The sequence below is a fragment of the Cercospora beticola genome, chromosome 8 (assembly GCF_033473495.1).
Source record: "Cercospora beticola chromosome 8, complete sequence".
Classification (NCBI taxonomy): Eukaryota; Fungi; Ascomycota; class Dothideomycetes; order Mycosphaerellales; family Mycosphaerellaceae; genus Cercospora; species Cercospora beticola.
This window is the reverse complement of record NC_088942.1, coordinates 2,552,478-2,570,142: the sequence shown is the minus strand read 5'-3', so window position 1 is coordinate 2,570,142 and position 17,665 is coordinate 2,552,478. Positions and strand designations below refer to the sequence as shown.

Below are 17,665 nucleotides of genomic sequence, written 5' to 3'. Positions count from 1 at the left end.
CCTTCTTCCCTTCAGACCCACCTCATCGCACTCATCTGGTATTACATTTCTGGTAGTACCCGCGTCCTATACAACACCAATCAGAGTTCGGGCCAGCATGTTTATCAGACCAAGACCTATTGTTCCCGAAGGGACAAATTAGCAGAAAAAAAAAATCATGACAACCTTCCGGATGGAGGGGCGCATCGTTTGATTTCCCTGAAGAAGGAAAAGAAAAAAAGAAAACGAGAGATCCGGATTTCCCGTTTCTGCCACGTACATAGCGTTTCCACTAGAGCCATAGTACGTCCAATCCATGGGACGTTCGCAGTAATACATGCTATCGTGCTTCTTGTTACATTTGGGTGAAATTCCATTCGCGCACCACTTGTCGGGAGTTCGTTGGCATTGAAAACCCCAGGCAGGCAGGATAGTATAGGAGACGAGGAGGAGGAGTGGAGTTGTCTTCATTTTTTTTTTCTTTTCTGGCTCTGTTGTAACGTTTTGGTTGTGTTGTCGAGGACGTTCGCTTGCTAGGCGTTTTATATATTGTCTTTTGCTTTTCTGACTCTCACACAACTTCAAGACCGTGTCCGGGATACCTTTGTCAAAGATCTCGACATGAATTTGACGATGCGAAGGGATTCAGGGAAGCAGGATTGGTGCAATGGCTGATTTCAAATCTGGCGCTGGCGTGCACTGTCTCGTGTCATGTCGTGTTGCGTTTCGGCACAGCGAAGCAGGTATACAGTAATGGCGTTCTTTGTCACGAATACCGTATTCGCTGTTATAGATGGTAAGAACAGCGTCGTCTTACAACATTGTTATCCCAGTGAGACTGACTAAAGAAGTTGTTACTCACTCTGGCTTCATACCAACCCAATTGACGACCTCTTCAGGGCTGTTCGGGATTTCCTATCTGTCGAGGTAGGACGATGAGGGCAAATGTGCTCTGAATGGGCTGCCGCTAAAGAAGCAGAAGCCCAAAAATCGATATATCACCTGCGACTCATTCTCCGCACAATCTGTCACCTTCAGTCGGGGGTCGGATAGCAGGATACAACTCGCTCTTTGGGCATCGCGACATCGGTCTAGGGCACCTTGTTGACAGGACAGTGCCCGAAAGATTCTCGAGCTCACATCCCTTCGAATCCGCGTATGCAGATGATAGACCGTGTCCAAAGAATAGACTGTACAACTTCGGGTCAGCCGGAAAACGCCTTTGGTAAAACAAAGCTGACCTCTTCCAAATCTTCTCGTGTCTTATGGTCTCCTGGCGAACTGGTTTGGATATCTATCACTGCGGCGGCCAGCTGATCGTTGCATTCCCCGCACATCTCCAGACTGGGGCCTCCAGGAGCGCAAGCATGTGAGCTGACCTGAAAGGTCATGTTGCCTGTTCTCCCTCTCATTCAGTCATAATAAGCCGTCGATGTCATGAAGCTTCTGCTTGAATCCAGGTATGGCCTTGAGCTGCTCGTGTTGGGACGGCCGCTGATAGCAAGAATAGTACATGGGGTTGCAGATGGGCAGCTTGGCAACGCTATCAGCAGCAGTGCCTTTGATATGCAGGGTCGTTCGTCGCCAGGTGGCGGTATGCTCTCATTTGGCTGTTGTAGCTGTAAAGTTGAACAACGGCTGCTGCCTCTCAAAACGATCGTTGATTGACTTTTCACGGAAAATGGCGAGCTTCTAGCTGAATCGGTGATCAATCTTGGAAAGACGATCCACGTTCCGGCGACTGGACTGAAATCCTCGGTCACTGTAGTCCTGACCGTTTCCAAGAAGAACGACGCCATCCGATGTATCGAGGGGGGGTCGTGTCCTTCTGATACACGGAGCAACTCAGTTTGTCGAGCCGGCGGGAGAGCATACACACTGCAAGAGCTCGTCTCCTCCAATGCTTCCTGCACGCGCGAAGGATGTCCACAGCCCTTTGCTGCTATGGTCGACGCGAAGGTCGATTATACGCCGTGCCTGTACCTCTTTTAGCAAGACAATAGCATGATATAAGTATAAGAGAACGGGTCTTATGAGTCGCCAGTCGATCAGGATGAGACTGTAGAACAATCTTCTAGCGTATCGACATGATCAGCGTGCTGGTCTTGACAGTCTTCTCTGCCCCTGATGTCACATCAACAGCAGAGAGTGCACACCCCTACCGACATTGACGCCTCCGAAGGCGAGAGCGGCGTCGCCAGATGCAGGAAACCGCCGCGCAATGGAGGCCGCTCGGAGACGTCCACTTGACCACGCCCTACAGTTCCATTGACCACGTCAAGAGTGGATATGAGGCAGTATTCGAAACAGGCCTATCGACGTGGCTGGTGCAGAAAACGTTCGAAGAAAAGATTTCGCCGCATCTACGTCGCTGCATGGACGTGCTGTAGTACGTCAGAGGCTCATGGATCTCGCTGGCAGATGCTCGATATGTAGTAGACAGGAAATAGAGCGGGTATAATCGCAGTCCGTGTTGTTCTCGTCGCTTGGTCATGGAGAGAATCCTGGATAGGGCTGGCAAGGCTGTGGTCGGCGCGTGACTTGGTCCGAACTTCAGCACATTCCGGACGAAAATGAATAGGAAGGGCTTGGCTTCGCCGTTTGTGCTGAAAAATGGGCGGACAAGCTGGCAAAGCGAGCTGCAAGAGCTCAGTCATGGCATTGCGTATATTGTGTCAGCATTTGCATCGGCGAGAAGTGCTGATGAGAGATGAAAGAGGGGAAAGTGGTCGCCGTCTGCAGCGATGCATGTGAACGCTGCGTAGTCAGCACGATAATCGGCAGGAATCCCGAATTAGCGCAGTCCAGCGGAACCGGATGATTCTCTGCGCTCCCATTGGCTGCGGAGTGTTGTCCGCTCGCTGAAGTCAGCGTCGTCTTCCGCAATGCGCCATCGCCATGACCGCAGTTGGTTCTTTGGCTTGCGCGTGGACACGGCAGCACCGGTGATTCATACGAGGAAGGATCTATCAAGGTCAATGGCGGTAGGAAGCAACGAGCACGTTTTCCTTTGATCACATCCTATATATCCCTCCCCCTCACTCGCCCCTTCTCTTGCCTCTCATCATCATCCACAGACAATAACACAACAGAGCACAACACACATCTCACCACCCAGCAGCACACATCTCCACTCATGAGCTGCACCAGAACATACGCAACACACGCCTTCTTGACCAAGCCGTCCGCTGCTTCGGTCCTTCGAGCCATCAATGGCTCCACCGCCACCACAGCTGCCCGGCCCAGCTTCATCGGTCTGCAACATCAGGTCGCCACACGCAACTTGAGCACATCGAGAACTATACAGAAGAAGCAAAGCCAAGACTACTTCCCCGAGCCCGATGCTCCAAACATCAGAGAAACACCTCCAGCATGGGAACATCCCGTCTACACCTACGAGCAGATGAACCAAGTCCAAGTCGCCAGACGAGAAGTCAAAACCATGTCCGACCGCGTCGCTCTCGCTTTCGTACGACTACTTCGATGGAGTTTGGATACCGTCTCAGGCTACCGCAAAGGAGCAGGACAGATGACTGAGCGACAATATATGATCCGCAACATCTTCCTCGAATCGGTCGCTGGTGTTCCAGGCATGGTCGCCGGCATGCTTCGCCATCTTCATTCCATGCGTCGCCTGAAGCGAGACAATGGCTGGATCGAGACACTGCTCGAAGAGTCCTACAACGAGCGCATGCATTTGCTCACATTCCTCAAGATGGGAGAACCAGGATGGTACGCCACCCATCATCGGCATTAACCTAGACCTACTGACAATGACTTCCAGGTTCATGAAAGTCGCCGTCCTCGGCGCCCAAGGCGTCTTCTTTAACGCCTTCTTCGTCTCCTACCTCATCTCCCCCAAGACCTGCCACCGCTTCGTCGGCCATCTCGAAGAAGAAGCCGTCTTGACCTACACCCGCGAGATCGAAGATCTCGACGCCGGCCGTCTACCCCAATGGGAGAAGATGACCGCACCAGACATTGCAGTCAAGTACTGGAAAATGCCAGCTGATCGACGCACGATGCGAGATCTGCTGTTATACATTCGCGCCGACGAGAGCAAGCATCGAGAAGTGAACCATACTCTGGGGAATTTGGATCAAAAGGAAGATCCAAATCCTTATGTCTCGGAGTTCCACGATGAGGAGACGCCGCATCCGGTGAAAGATTTGAGGCATCAGAAGCCGACGGGGTGGGAGAGGGAGGAGGTGATCGGAAAGCTTGGCAAGCCGGCACACGTGGAGCTTTTGAAAGAGGCGTAGATGGATCTTCTGCCAGAGACTACAGTATCGGCGTTCATCATGGGAGTCGGTGATTGACATTCAGGGTATTTGGAAAGCGTTCGAGCGATGGTCTTTGCGCGCAGGGAGCGCTGGTTTGTACTTCTCTACTCTAGAAGGCGGCGCAAAGAGAGCACTGCAGGCGTTGGCAATAGACCACGCGAATTTAACGATAGAACTTGAGATCAGCCTTTTTGAAAATTTCCTTGTAATCTCGAGATTCGCTTTTTGCTCAATTTTGCAGCTATTGGTTCATCACCGGCAGCTCTGCTGCGGGAGTGGTATGCCATGTAAAGTAACGTGGGTAGAGCCAGCTCTGTATACTGAAGCATCTCCGCAGGTCTCTGGGTATCGTTCGTCGTAGTCGTTCTGGCCGCATAGGCCTTCCGTGCCTTCTCGCACTCCTCAATCCTCTTCCTCATCACTCGTAGCCTCATGATTCTTCGCCTTATGCTTGAACTTCTCCAGCTTGTTCTTCGTCTTCTTCGGCAGCTCCTCTGCTTCCTCTTCCTCTTCTGCTTCCTTCTCCTTCTCTTCCTCCTCCTCTCCGCCCTCCTCCTTTTCGCCCCCCTCCCCCTCCACACTAACCCTCCTAACCTTCCCACCCCTCTTTCTCACCTCCCTCTCCAACTCCGGCAACACCCCCAAAACTGCATCAAACTGCTCCAACGTCATCGAAATCCCTTTCTTCCCCGGCAACATCTCCCCATCCTTCTCATAAAACTCTCGTATCCCGACCATCAGCGTCCCCTTGAACTCGGTCAATTGTACACGACGCTTATTCGCAATGGACCAGTACACTCCGCCATCTTTGTCTTTTTCCATAGTCGCAGGCGCGCTTCCTGCGACATTCTTCTTCTTCGAAGAAGTCTTGGATGTAGAATTTGCGCTGTGCTTACTCTTCTTACTCTTCGGCTCCGCATCCTCTACGAACCCGCCATCGCTATCGTACGTCTCTTCTGCAGCGGGGCGTTTCGGCATTTTCGCTGTTGTCGGCGCGCGCTTGCGCTTTGTGGAAGTCTGCTTCTTGACACCGCCTTTCCGCTTCTTCGTCGATTGCGTTGTAGAAAGTGTCTTTTCGAGTTGTCGAGTGAAAGCCTTCGAGAGCTTTTTGGGCGGCTCCTGTTGCTTCTTCGCGGAGTTCGATCGCTTAGTGGGAGATTTGCGGGTTGTGGAGACGGTATCGAAGTAGGAGTGGTAGATGCCGCTCATTGAGATGCAAGTGGTGCTGGTGGGCGAGGCAGCAGTGAGCTGTGACCAGGGTGGAGCGAGAAGTGGAAGGAACGCGTCGAGGAGGGACATGAGATGACGTGTTGCATTTCGCGCTAGACACGCGCTACTGTGAATGGTCACGATCTCTCATTCGAGACTCTGTTTGTGTATTATGATTACCATTCTTCCATGTATGCTATTGCTGTATCATTGCATCTTTTCCGTCTCGTGGCATCCCAACTTCAAGCCGTTTGTGCTCTCAGCTCAATCAGAAACAGCTGCAAACCCTCGACTCCCGCTCTCGTCCTTCTCAATAGCAGACATAGCTCCTGAGGTTGTCATTGTACCGGCCAGCCTGTGGACTGCTGCCCAAATTCGCCAATCCCGGCTTCTTGATGTTCGCCACGAACTCTCCGCTCAAGTCGCAATCCTCCTTCCTGTTGGCCGCAAATCAGCACGGCAAATCAGACATGGACCGCCCAGATCGCGTTTCCTTGCGCTGATGGAGAACTTGAACAACAGTCGGGCACGCGGCAAAACTCACTCGTAAAGTGTACACCCGCTGACTTCCGAGTCTGGTCCAAGACTACTGATATTCGCAGCGAATGGCTCTTGAAAGTTTACTGTGCCTCCGGTCAGCCAAGAGCAATACTCACAACCCCAGCGATGTGCTTCAGGTGGTGTCCGTTTGGCATACTGCACAACCCAGGCCCATTCCTCAAGTCCTTGCAAGTTCCCTTCCAGTCCGCATCCGTGCAAACGTACAATCCCACGACCGTAGGCGCGAGGATCTTTGTAATCTTTCTTCGTTCGAGGCCGAGGCGTGCCGTGATGTCTGTGAGAGAGAAGGTCGGGAAGGCGAGGACCGTCGTATGCAGGAGCAAGACTGCAATCGCAAAAGGGAGGGCGGATATCGAGCGCATGGTCGTCGTCTTCGTCTGTTCTGGATCTCAACTGCTCGATGCAGATATGTGTAATGCTGAAACTGATTCGCCAGACTCGATACTGATTCCGATGAGCAGGAAAGAAACGTGCAAACGTGTTGCGTTTGTTGTATACGGAAGGCTCAGTGCAGCGGCAGCGGAGAGGTACAGCATTTGATTGCTTGTGCACATTCCTTGCGTGTCTGCAGTTGCACAGACCGCGCGACAAACTTTCCCATGGGAACAACGTAACCCTTGTGTAATCTCAGACACGTCGCGAAAAGGAAGTCACAACATGTCGTGCTTGTGCTTGCGTTGTCTAGCCCGAGTCGCTCATATGGCGTCGTTTGGGAAACACGACTTGCCTTGCTTTGTGCATCAAGCCTGCGTTGTTCGTGAGCAGAGGGAGTTGCAGCCATCGTCAAAATGGCTCAAACAGGAAGGTGCAAGGATGAAGGCCCAAATTACACATGTGTTGGTTGGAGTGTGCGCGAGATGCAAGGCTTAAATTGACGAACTGTCGTGCCCGTCGAAAGTCTATAGCGTCAAACCTCCGTCCAAAATGATATTCTGTCCCGTCATGCTTTGATTCAACGCAAGAGCGCGTACTTGCTGAGCTACATCCTGCGAAACACATCAGTAACTCTTCTCGTCTTCTGTACTGCACACATACCTCAACAGTCGCCAATCGCTTCAGCTTCGTATTATTCCTCGACGCCTCTCGCTTCGCCTCAGGAAACTTCATGCCCCATTCAGTCAACAGCAATCCCGGACTAACACTATTGACCCGAATCTTCGGCGAACAGATAACAGCCAGCGACTTTGAAAGATGAATCGAAGCAGCTTTCGTGACAGCATACGGCAAGGAACTGCCACTAGGTTTCACGCCCGCAATACTCGCCGTCGTCACGAATGCTCCCTCGGTCTTGTCCAGATGCTCCTTGGCAGCATGCATCAACCACAAATGCGACTTGACATTGTAGAGAAAGCAACGATCCCAGTCTTCGTCGATCATTCCTTCTTCCAGATTCGCGAAATTCGTGATCCGAGTCCAGCCTGCGTTGGAAACTACGAGATCAAGACGTCCGAACTTGGCTACGGTTTGTTGCACCAAGTTTTGTATCGCTGATCGGTCGCCAACATCTGCTTGAAGGGCCTCGAAGCGAGGAGATTCTTGTGATGATGACGAGCTGCCTGCTGTGCTTGGGATTTTCTGCAACTCATCGATGAGAGTCTGAGCTCGGGATTGATTGTTGGCGTAGTTGATAGCCTGGTTCGAGCAAACAATTAGTTGTCCTCCACGTTTCGAGGAGTAACGAACACCTGTGAACATGAACATACGACACGAAAGTCTGGTGCTAGCACGCGAGCAATCTGTGCTCCTAGACCAGCTGTCCCTGCTGTGATCAATGCGACTTTTTGAGCAGACATGATGATGGTCGGTGAAAGAGAAATGTGTCAAGGTATGAACGATACGTGAATCGATGCAGTGAAATACTTGTACCTGGCAGCGACCTGGCTATACCTTCTACTCACGTATTGGCGGATCCGTCTGCTCGACAGCGAGGAACAGCCCCGCGATCGGAACCGCCCCGTTCGCGGAGAAGTGTCCAGTCACCCTGGGAGTGTTATTCCGGCAACGTTCACTGTCGTTTGCGCTCACGCCATCACACTGTGCTCTTGTGACGGTATTTCATTGCCGATGACGACCAGCAGACCAGTGGTACTGATGTAGTGGAGATGGAGTGAGAAGAGTGAACGCCAACTCGGGACAAGGAGGTCCGCAGGGAATGACGTATGCGTGCCTGAGGCAACACCCTTCATCCGATGTGAGGTGGGACTTTCATGTGCATGTGTCTTCACCTGAAGGCGACAACATTCACGACGACACGTATTGCGCTTTCACTTGGTGCCTGTTCCTGTTTCTCCGCGACTTTGCATACCTCGCGACTCTGAGCATCTATATCTGCCGACGACCGCAACTCACATTCGGCATTCCCCAGAAACACCCGCACTTACCATGTTTAATCGCGATGCGCTGTTCGGTGGTAGGAAAGAGGCCCCTCCTGGACAGCGCCAACCAGTCCGCCCACAACAACCACCTCCGCCCGGCGGCTCCTCACACGATCGAGAAAAGCAATACGACCAAGGTGGCGCACGCAGAATGCAGCTACAACCTGTCTCCTCTCCGCGAGAGCTGATCTTCTCGAACCTTTGTGCCGTATCGCCTCAAGACATCGGACCTTCAAGAGATGGCGGGGATGTTCACATCATGATAAATGGGCAATACGTGTTGTCAGCGCGCCCTCATCCACAAATACAGCGTGGTCAGATCGGTTTAAACGACTTCCAGCGAACATGGATGCAGGTTGCACTCACAGACATTGTGGAAGTTGAGCCATACGACCCATTCCGACAGGGCGCACAGAGTTATTTGGGCAACATGGACATCGAGATTGGGTTCGCTGGCACGAGACCTCAGCAGGCACCGCCCTTTGACCAAGACGAGCTCGCAGACGCAGTGGTCAAGGTCTTCCGCAACCAGATATTTGCGCCAGGACAAAGCTTCGGTCTGGACTTCAGAGGTGGTCCGAAGCTTCGCCTGACTATCAAGACTGTGGAGTTGGTCGATCTGGCTTCACTAAAGAGCTCAGGACAACAACAGCAGCAAACACATCCACATGCGCGAGGCATTCTGACCCCCGAAACGCAAATCAACTTCTACAAAGATGCCAAGTCACCACTTCAGCTCAAGGGGTCGACGCGGCGGCCGGCTGCGAACTCCGTCATTCGGCCTGACTTCAAATTCGAGGATATGGGCATTGGTGGACTGGACAAGGAGTTCAGCGACATCTTCCGACGTGCTTTCGCATCGCGCATCTTCCCACCTGGCCTGGCAGAGAAGCTGGGTATCCAGCATGTCCGCGGTATTCTATTGTACGGTCCTCCTGGAACAGGCAAAACACTCATTGCTCGTCAAATCGGCAAGATGCTGAATGCCCGCGAACCCAAGGTCATCAATGGTCCGGAAGTCTTGAACAAATATGTCGGACAGTCAGAAGAGAACATTCGAAAACTCTTCGCAGATGCAGAAAAGGAACAGAAAGAAAAGGGCGACGAATCAGGCCTACACATCATCATCTTCGACGAATTGGATGCCGTATGCAAGCAGCGTGGTTCTGGTGCTGGTGGCGGCACAGGCGTAGGCGACAGCGTGGTGAACCAGCTGCTGTCCAAGCTGGACGGTGTTGAGCAGCTGAACAATATCCTCCTCATTGGTATGACGAATCGCAAGGATATGATTGATGAGGCACTATTGCGATCTGGCCGTTTGGAAGTACACATGGAAATCAGCTTGCCTGACGAGCCTGGGCGGAGGCAGATCCTCAAAATTCATACGGAGAAGATGCGTTCCAATGGCAAGCTCGGCGGCGATGTTGACCTGGCAGAACTGGCGCGACAGACCAGAAACTTCTCAGGAGCTGAGATCAGTGGTCTGGTGAAATCTGGTGAGTGGTCCCTTTCTGAATTTATTGCACTGACATTTTCCCAAAAATATCCCCCTGATTGGCATGGTGGCTCGACCGTTCGCGGAAGCACAGGAGTGAATCTTGCCTCACTTACGAATTCTTCCCAATGCTTCCCAAAGTTGCACACGCTCCAAGCTAACAGGTAACAGCAAGCTCCTTTGCTTTGCAGAGACACATCAAGGGAGGCACTGTTGCCGCCCTATCAGATGACATAAATGACATGCAGCTCCACATGGCCGACTTCCTTGGAGCCCTCGATGAGGTAAAACCGCTATTTGGAGTTAGCGAAGAAGTTCTGGAAGACTGTGTCGAGGGTGGCATAATTCACTACGGCCCCCAAATTGATAAGATCCTGAGGAACGGTCGCGATTTTGTTGAGCAAGTCAGAACAGGCACGACGCGTCTCCACTCCGTACTCCTCCATGGTCCGCGCGGAAGCGGAAAAACTGCACTCGCCGCACAAATCGCTCTGAATTCACAGTTTCCATTTATCAAGCTGGTACGGGCCGTCGACATGGTTGGGATGAACGAGATTCAGAAGATACAGCACCTCAGCAAGGTCTTCACAGACGCCTACAAGAGTCCGCTCAATGTGCTGGTCCTTGACAACATAGAACTCATGGTCGACTGGGTTCCAGTCGGCCCGCGTTTTAGCTCTGCCGTTCTGGCGGCCCTCAAGGGCTTGATGGACAACAGACCCCCGAAGAACAGGCCCCTTCTCATTCTGGCCACGACCTCCGAGCGCACAGTTATGCAGCAATTGCAGCTCTATTTCAAAGCACAAATCGCCATCCCCGCTCTTCAAACCCAGCAGGAGCTCGCACATGTTATGCGTGAATCCAGCCAGTTCTCGCAGCAAGATGTGGACAGAGCGATCGGCGAAATTCAGGAGAACTTGGGTGGAGAGAAGAGAATTGGTGTGGGCATCCAGCAGATTATTTTGGCGATCCAGACTGCGGTACAGGATCGCGAGGATCGTGTCGGAAGGTTTGTAGATCTGATGTGCGAGTATATCAATGATGCGGCAGCGGGGATCGTGTGAGACTGAGAGAGAAGACCTGCGGCGAGGAGCAGCTTGGAAGCAGATTAGAGTTGGTAGGAATTTGGCAGTACTGCTGCTCTGATCCTGGATTGTTTATCTCTTTCACTTCTCCTCTTTCTCTGTATTGGACAGCCCTTTCTAGGCGCTCGAGGTGGAGACGGTGCATGAATCTGAAGTGGGTGAGGTCGGAGCGACGTCTTTCCTTTGTCTTCTTTCTCTGATATGGACGACTCTTGTGAGGCGCTCGGGTTGCAGACGGCACGAAGTTCCGATGGGGATGAAAGTGTAGCGATCAAAACGCGCGATATAGAATTGTGGTGGGGTCTTGTCATACATTTGTGAGACCTTGACTTGAAATGCTCGTCTTCTCTATAACGTTGTCCTGCTTCTTTCTGTTCTGGCTGTCAACGGGACGACTATCCAAGCTCGGTCGCTCGCATGATAGCTGACGGTGCTAGGTCAAGAAAGATGTCGCTTGCTGTGTATTGGATGTCTCTAATTGAGTCATGGATGACATCGCGGTGCTATTAACTCTTGTTCTCATGCTCTTTACTCAAGTCACCTGGATGGCTGTCGGGCGCGATACAGCTAGCTTGCGATCGCTTTCTCTTGTAAAGCACAAAGAAGTAAAAGGCTACGCCAGATACTGCTCCGGCAACGTGCCCGGCGTGATTAATGCCCTTTTCATTGGCATTGTAGGGACGTCCAAAAAGGGCGGCAATATCTCTGGCGATTATCGTCATAGGAAACGTCCGATCGCACGCGTAAATGCTCTGTGAGATGATCCAGCGAATGCGAGATGAGAACCCCGATGGCATGCGTTCTTTATTGCGGTAAGCATTCAAAGCTGCAACCGCAGCGAAACCATACACCACTCCACTCAGCCCTCTGCTGACCTGGAACTCTTTCTCGATCCATGAGCCCTGCCATTTGAGGCGTAGAAGAGTGGCAATGCTCGATGCCAAACCAGTCACGATCGCCAAACCAAACACTTCCTTCCAGCTAACGCCCGGTACGCGAGCACATGAAGTCCCATACCAGAGCAGACAATACACATTGACCTTGAAGTGAGCGGCTTCCTGGTGTACAAAGTTCGAGGACAGAAGAGTCCACCATCGGCCACTTCTGATGCTGTCATAGGAGAGCATTGTGTTTTCTGTCATGGCAATCGTCTTTTGCGACCATTTGTATCGCACGCAGGCGTCGAGGATGTTCCGCGATAGCGTGCTGGAGATATAGGATACCCATCGCGCACACTTGCCAGGGAGTCCATTTTGAGCTTCGAGGACTGCGAGGGTATGTTGAGAGCGGTAGTACCTGTAAGCTGGAAGATTGAGGGCTGCAATTACGCCAACTGCTGCCAGGGCCGACTTGTTGAGCTCGCCATTGTGTGGAGGTGGAAGATCATGGTCACTGGTAGCGGGAGAGGAGTCGTCGGCCGGAACGTCTTCGGTTTTAGTTTTGAGAATGGTTGGAAAGATCGAACCCAAGGCCGTCGAAATTGTGCCGTATGGATCGCGTGCAACGTCATACTGCCATGGTACGAAGACGTCCATTCTCAAAGTTTCTCTCCCCCAGTGCGCAGACTGGAAGAGAGTAAACCATGCATCGAAGCAGATCCAACGTAGCTACACAAGATACGAAGAGGTTACACAAGAAGTCAAAGATTTAGCCTGTAGACTCCCGCGCGGCCCGTTCTCCCGCTTTGCCACGTGTGACTGTTGTGAAGATGCATGTCTCGACTTCTACTCTACACAACTGGCATGAGGTCCAACTCCATCCATTGTAGCCACGCAAAACGAAGCCTGAGATGTTCTGGATCTCGCCTGTGGACACCGGATGACAAAAGGCACGAGGCTGACAATAGCGATGAGGTCACGATGAAACTGATACATCCCGATGCCCAGCAGACCACCACCATCAGCTAGAGCGCCAGCCCGTGTCCATCGGATGTCGATGTCAGATATTGTAAACGAGACTTGAGTCCAATGCAGGAGCGACGGCATGAGAAGAGGAGTCCAGACCCATACCAGAACGTAGCCAGGCACTCCCAGTCGGCTTCCATCTCGGTCAACTACGGACAACATCGTGCGACATCGTCTGCTTTGGCCTACCACCTGCAATTAAAGAAAACAGTAATACGGCAGGTGAATGCCTACCGGCTCATGTTGCGATGATGAATCTCAAAACGCCTGATGGCCTGCTTGGCCCTGCGTATCGAGCATCTGGCGCCATGCAATGAGCAGTACCTACAGAGCAATAGCCATGCTGAGCTTGTCCATTTGCGATGTGACATGATATGGCGAGTCAGCAAAAGGCGACTACGTCTGCTTCCGGCACTTCCGCAGCCTGAGACTTAGTGCTGACTTTTGCTGCACATTCTTGCCCTCACATTGTTTTTGCCAGAGCCAAGATCTAGAACGATCACCGCAGTTCCCCAGTACGAGGAGTCTGGACTCTGCTACAGTGAGTGCAGATCAGCAAGCGTTCGAGTTCTCGGTCCTTGTTCGTGGGGTACAGTACCTTAGTGGACATGGCTTGGCTGTCCGTAGGATCCGCGATTGGCATCGATCTTGCTGGGCCGACCACAAAGCGAGTAGGATGCGCCCTAGCCTGCTATTTACGATTCAACGATGAGCTACAAAGTTGCAGCCCAGCACATTGGTGGCGGTCTGTCGAAGAATCGAGCAAAGAACTGCAATCCAGAACATGAACATGTTCCAACAAACGATATCGTAAGGCCGAGATGAGTACATTGACTCTTGGCTCCGAGAACAAGACTTGGTACAGCCATCCCCTGGCAAGGAAGATGAAAGAACCGGCTGCAATTCGTCTTCGGTCTTCCACAATCGTCAAAGTCAGGCTACAGAGTCCCCCTGGCTATCGTGATGCACTTAAGGTGAGGGAAATGACTGGGAGAGATCGACAGTGATGGAGCAGGAACTGCAATCTCATAGTTGAACTACGTCTCGCTCGCGAAGGACACGCCGGATCGCAGTGCAACAGATTAGGGAAGGATACATCGGCAAACATGGTGTAGCATGTTGTCTGTCCTGGTATGGCAGATGAAACGAGCTTCACGGAGGAGACGGTCGCTCGATGAAATACATGGAAATGCATAGATGGAAAGCTCCTTCAATTACAGGAGAACTAGGCGCACGATTTTCTGGACTTCACATCAACAGGATCCCTGACTCGGTAGAGTGTGGCCAAGAGTAGCCGACAAAAGCCCTTTGGCTGTATAGAAGCCACTCTGCTCACAATGTCTCAGGATGTGACAGCGGAAGAGTGATGCAAGGTGTGTACCATATTTGGGTCCAGTATGTGCACGGACAATACGACCAGAAGTCTCGACCAGAGGATGAAGTACAACGACCAGCAGAGGATATAAGAGGCATATCACAACCCCATCTAACAAAGTCTCCATCAACCACAACACTCCTTCCATCCGACGCTCGTTACAACCACAACAACAAACCCAATAATTGAAGCCAAACCACATCCTCCTTTACAACAAGTCTTTTCATCAAAATGCAATTCTCCACCACCATCTTCGCTGGCCTCCTGGCCGCTGCCGCCAACGCAGCTCCAGCTCCTGTTGTCGGCGCAGCTGTCCAGGCCAGACAGAACTCCCAAGACTTCTGCGGCGCCTCCCCATTCTACGACCGCTACGACGAGCGCACCCAGCTCGGCTGGAACCTTCCAAAGGTGTCCGACTGCCAGAGACTCGCCGAAAACGTTGCCAACGATGGCAACAAGTGGGAGGTCACCAGCTCTCCAACCAACATCGTATCATCTGGAACTTGCACTTTCCGCGTCTCTCTGGGCTCCGCAAGCAACGAGAAGGTCTACATTGGCAACAAGGATGTCGCTGACATCATCCTTACTTCGATCTCGCGATACACTCACGGCGAATTTGTTTCCACCCAAGGATACAGGAAGGCTAAGCTCGATGCTCAAAACACCATGCAGTGTGGCAACAATGGACTCGAGACTGATCGTGAGGCCTCTGTCAACTGGGACATCCTCAACTTCCTTTAGATCAACTCAGTACCCTGTATATCAAGTGGAGGCTCGGAAACGGTGGACAGAAGTGGTCGATCCGATTGCAATCATCGTCGCATTGCATAGGTAGAAAAGTCAATACTACGCTTCTGTTCACAAAATCCACTCTTCCCCAAGCTCAGGAACCAAGTGTCAAGTCTGACGACGATCCGACAGGAGCGCATCTGTGTTCGTGCTCCTGCACATGAACTGTTCATCTATACTCGCCTCCACAATCACCCAAAAGCTCTACCATCTTTGCTCTTCGACTCCTGCTGAGAACACTTTCAATCTTGTTCATATCCTCTCCTTCCAGTCTCCACCCATAGACCTTCAGATTCTCCTCCGCATGTCCACTGACACCCCATCTCGTCCCCACGATCACCGCACCGACCACTTCGTCCGCTACATCTAGCACCCATCTCATCGCTACACAACTCACACTCCTATCGTGTTTCGTGCCGACGTCTTGCAAAACGTGCAGTAGCTCTTGGAACAACTCCCATCCTCCCCAATTCACAATCATCTCATAGTACTTTCTCTGACTTGGCGTGATACTTTGCGAGAAGTTGTCGAGAGGTTCTGGTTTGTCGAGCCATTTTGAAGAGAGGAAGCCGCCGAGCAAAGACCCGTAGGTGAGGAGTTTGACGTCGTGAGCTTTGCAAGCGGGCACCATAGAATGCAAGGGCCGCGAATCGATCAAAGAGAATTGCACTTGATTGGTATGTATTCTGATCCCGGAGTTGATGGCGTTAAGCATATGTTTAGTGTCGAAATTGCAGAGACCCAGAGCATGTATTCGAGAATCTGATTGAAGGTACTGCAGCGCAAGGATGTAATTGGGGTCGCTATAATCTTGCCAATGGAATTGGAGCAAGTCGATGTGAGACGCTTGCATCCGGTGACAACGCTCGATGATGTTAGCGGAGATCACCTCTGCTGTAACTTCAATGGGAGTGAAGACGCAGTATTTGGTTGCTCCGAAGAGGGCGTTGGGATTTGTACATGTGGAGCGGAAGCGGCCAAAGAGGATCTCAGCATCGCCGTAGTGATCTGCCATATCGTAGGCTGTGAATCCAAGGGAAGAGTATTCGTGGAATTGCGCGTTGATCTGGCTAAGTGTGGCGATGCCCCAGGAGGGACTTGAGAGCTGCCAAAGACCGGAGAAGAGGCGTGGCAGGGCACGTCCGTTGACTGTGAAGGTCTCAATGGCTTCAGAGAGCGGCGATATAGTGATACGCACCGAGTCAGAGGCTAGAGCGTCCTGTTCTGAGGTCCCGGGCAGTAGTTGTGAGAGCTGCAGGGCCAACAAACTCCGTGCAAAAGGATAATCATCGTTTGGTGACAGCCGCTTCTGGCCGTGTACCAATGCTTGGTGGAGTCGAGAAATTGGTACAATCTCAGTCTCATTCAACCGCCTCGAACCTGAAGCAACAAGCAGCAGTTTCTGAACAGCCGTCAATGCTTGGATGATGTCTCCATCAATACTCGCCAACGCTCGACCCAGGATCCCATTCTGACTGGATAATATCGCCGGATCCGATGCTTGCTCAACAATGTGCTCCAGTAATGGTATGCTCTCGAAGCACAGCCCGCATCCCAGCATCGCTCGAATCCTGCCTTGCTGTTCATGGAAGCCTGACGTGAGCCTGATTTTCTCCCCATCATTCATAAAGATCTCCTGGCCGGGAGACTTGGCTTGCTTTGTCAAGTAAATTCGGGCTCTATCCTCGAATGCCTTCGTAATTGCAGGATCAACGGCCAGCATTGATCTCAATACTGCGCGAAGACCATCCTCAGGAATGTTGGCTACAATTGTGTCTGTCATGAGATTGACATGTGCCATCTTGACGTCGGGCTCCGATGAGGAAGACATCTTTTCTTGCCTTGATCAACTGTCAGCCTTGCCTCTCACAGGTCTGTTCAGAGCAGTCGTGGTAATGGCGAGCTACGAGCCTCAGTTCCAGGTATGCAGTCGAGGACAGCGAAGTCCATCGATCTGTAGCTGCATGTATCAGCTTCCGCCCGAGACCAATGGGACTGCATGTCCACTGACTACTGCACACGGCCGGCGATAAGCTTGGCCGAGCTTGGCCGGTGTCGTTGAGCAGGTGAGGTTGCTGAAGAGGCAAATTGAAGTAAGAAATACGGTGGACCTTTCCTGGCGCTGGGATACAATACCACACTTTCCTCCAATTTCGCATACCATTTCTCTCTGACATTCTACCTAGAACAACCCCTCACACATGTCGTCTTCTTTGCAACAAGTTCAAGAACACCACATGAAGATTTTTTCGATTTTCATACTGTCGCGCGGTCTGACACATTGACTTCACACGACCACTCACACTCTGAGTCTCTCTCCAAAAACACACATGTCCACAAGCTCATCGTGTCTCTACGCAACGCATCATTGTACTCCACTATCGCTCATTTGACTCATGTCGGCCATGTCACTCACATACCAAGTGGCACGGCGGTCGTCTCGCTATGCTTGAACTGCCGCTTACCAACTCTGGTAATCTTCAACTGCGAAGGACAATACGGATCCGGACAAGCAACAAGAGCATGGGTCGACATCTGGAGCCATGCTTAGCAATACTAGGTGATCGGCACAGATATCCACCTACCCAATCATTGGCATGCGTCTGTCTC

General features: G+C 51.9%; 8 protein-coding genes across 8 annotated transcripts; 3 read left to right on the top strand and 5 right to left on the bottom strand.

Annotated features, from left to right (window-relative positions):
* Positions 1-3,115: 3,115 nt before the first annotated feature.
* AOX1_2 (Alternative oxidase, mitochondrial precursor) lies at positions 3,116-4,241 on the top strand (the record flags this gene model as incomplete). The annotated part of the gene is made up of 2 exons (XM_023603643.2): positions 3,116-3,711; positions 3,764-4,241. 2 exons carry the CDS (start codon positions 3,116-3,118, stop codon positions 4,239-4,241), a joined length of 1,074 nt encoding a protein of 357 aa, XP_023454578.1.
* Positions 4,242-4,664: 423 nt separating this feature from the next.
* RHO25_012242 (uncharacterized protein) lies at positions 4,665-5,471 on the bottom strand (the record flags this gene model as incomplete). The annotated part of the gene is made up of 1 exon (XM_023603642.1): positions 4,665-5,471. One exon carries the CDS (start codon positions 5,469-5,471, stop codon positions 4,665-4,667), a length of 807 nt encoding a protein of 268 aa, XP_023454851.1.
* A 310-nt stretch (positions 5,472-5,781) lies between these two features.
* RHO25_012241 (uncharacterized protein) lies at positions 5,782-6,394 on the bottom strand (the record flags this gene model as incomplete). Its single annotated transcript, XM_023603641.1, has 3 exons — positions 5,782-5,908; positions 6,016-6,094; positions 6,169-6,394. 3 exons carry the CDS (start codon positions 6,392-6,394, stop codon positions 5,782-5,784), a joined length of 432 nt encoding a protein of 143 aa, XP_023454166.1.
* Positions 6,395-6,931: 537 nt separating this feature from the next.
* Positions 6,932-7,825, bottom strand: RHO25_012240 (uncharacterized protein; the record flags this gene model as incomplete). Its single annotated transcript, XM_023603640.2, has 3 exons — positions 6,932-7,018; positions 7,068-7,664; positions 7,736-7,825. 3 exons carry the CDS (start codon positions 7,823-7,825, stop codon positions 6,932-6,934), a joined length of 774 nt encoding a protein of 257 aa, XP_023454161.1.
* Positions 7,826-8,414: 589 nt separating this feature from the next.
* RHO25_012239 (uncharacterized protein) lies at positions 8,415-10,966 on the top strand (the record flags this gene model as incomplete). Its single annotated transcript, XM_023603639.2, has 2 exons — positions 8,415-9,903; positions 10,074-10,966. 2 exons carry the CDS (start codon positions 8,415-8,417, stop codon positions 10,964-10,966), a joined length of 2,382 nt encoding a protein of 793 aa, XP_023454512.1.
* Positions 10,967-11,493: 527 nt separating this feature from the next.
* Positions 11,494-12,522, bottom strand: RHO25_012238 (uncharacterized protein; the record flags this gene model as incomplete). Its single annotated transcript, XM_023603638.2, has 1 exon — positions 11,494-12,522. The coding sequence occupies one exon, from the start codon at positions 12,520-12,522 to the stop codon at positions 11,494-11,496; it is 1,029 nt and encodes a 342-aa protein (XP_023454511.1).
* A 1,975-nt stretch (positions 12,523-14,497) lies between these two features.
* RHO25_012237 (uncharacterized protein) lies at positions 14,498-15,007 on the top strand (the record flags this gene model as incomplete). Its single annotated transcript, XM_023603637.1, has 1 exon — positions 14,498-15,007. One exon carries the CDS (start codon positions 14,498-14,500, stop codon positions 15,005-15,007), a length of 510 nt encoding a protein of 169 aa, XP_023454160.1.
* Positions 15,008-15,224: 217 nt separating this feature from the next.
* Positions 15,225-16,856, bottom strand: RHO25_012236 (uncharacterized protein; the record flags this gene model as incomplete). The annotated part of the gene is made up of 1 exon (XM_023603636.2): positions 15,225-16,856. One exon carries the CDS (start codon positions 16,854-16,856, stop codon positions 15,225-15,227), a length of 1,632 nt encoding a protein of 543 aa, XP_023454165.2.
* Positions 16,857-17,665: the final 809 nt, after the last annotated feature.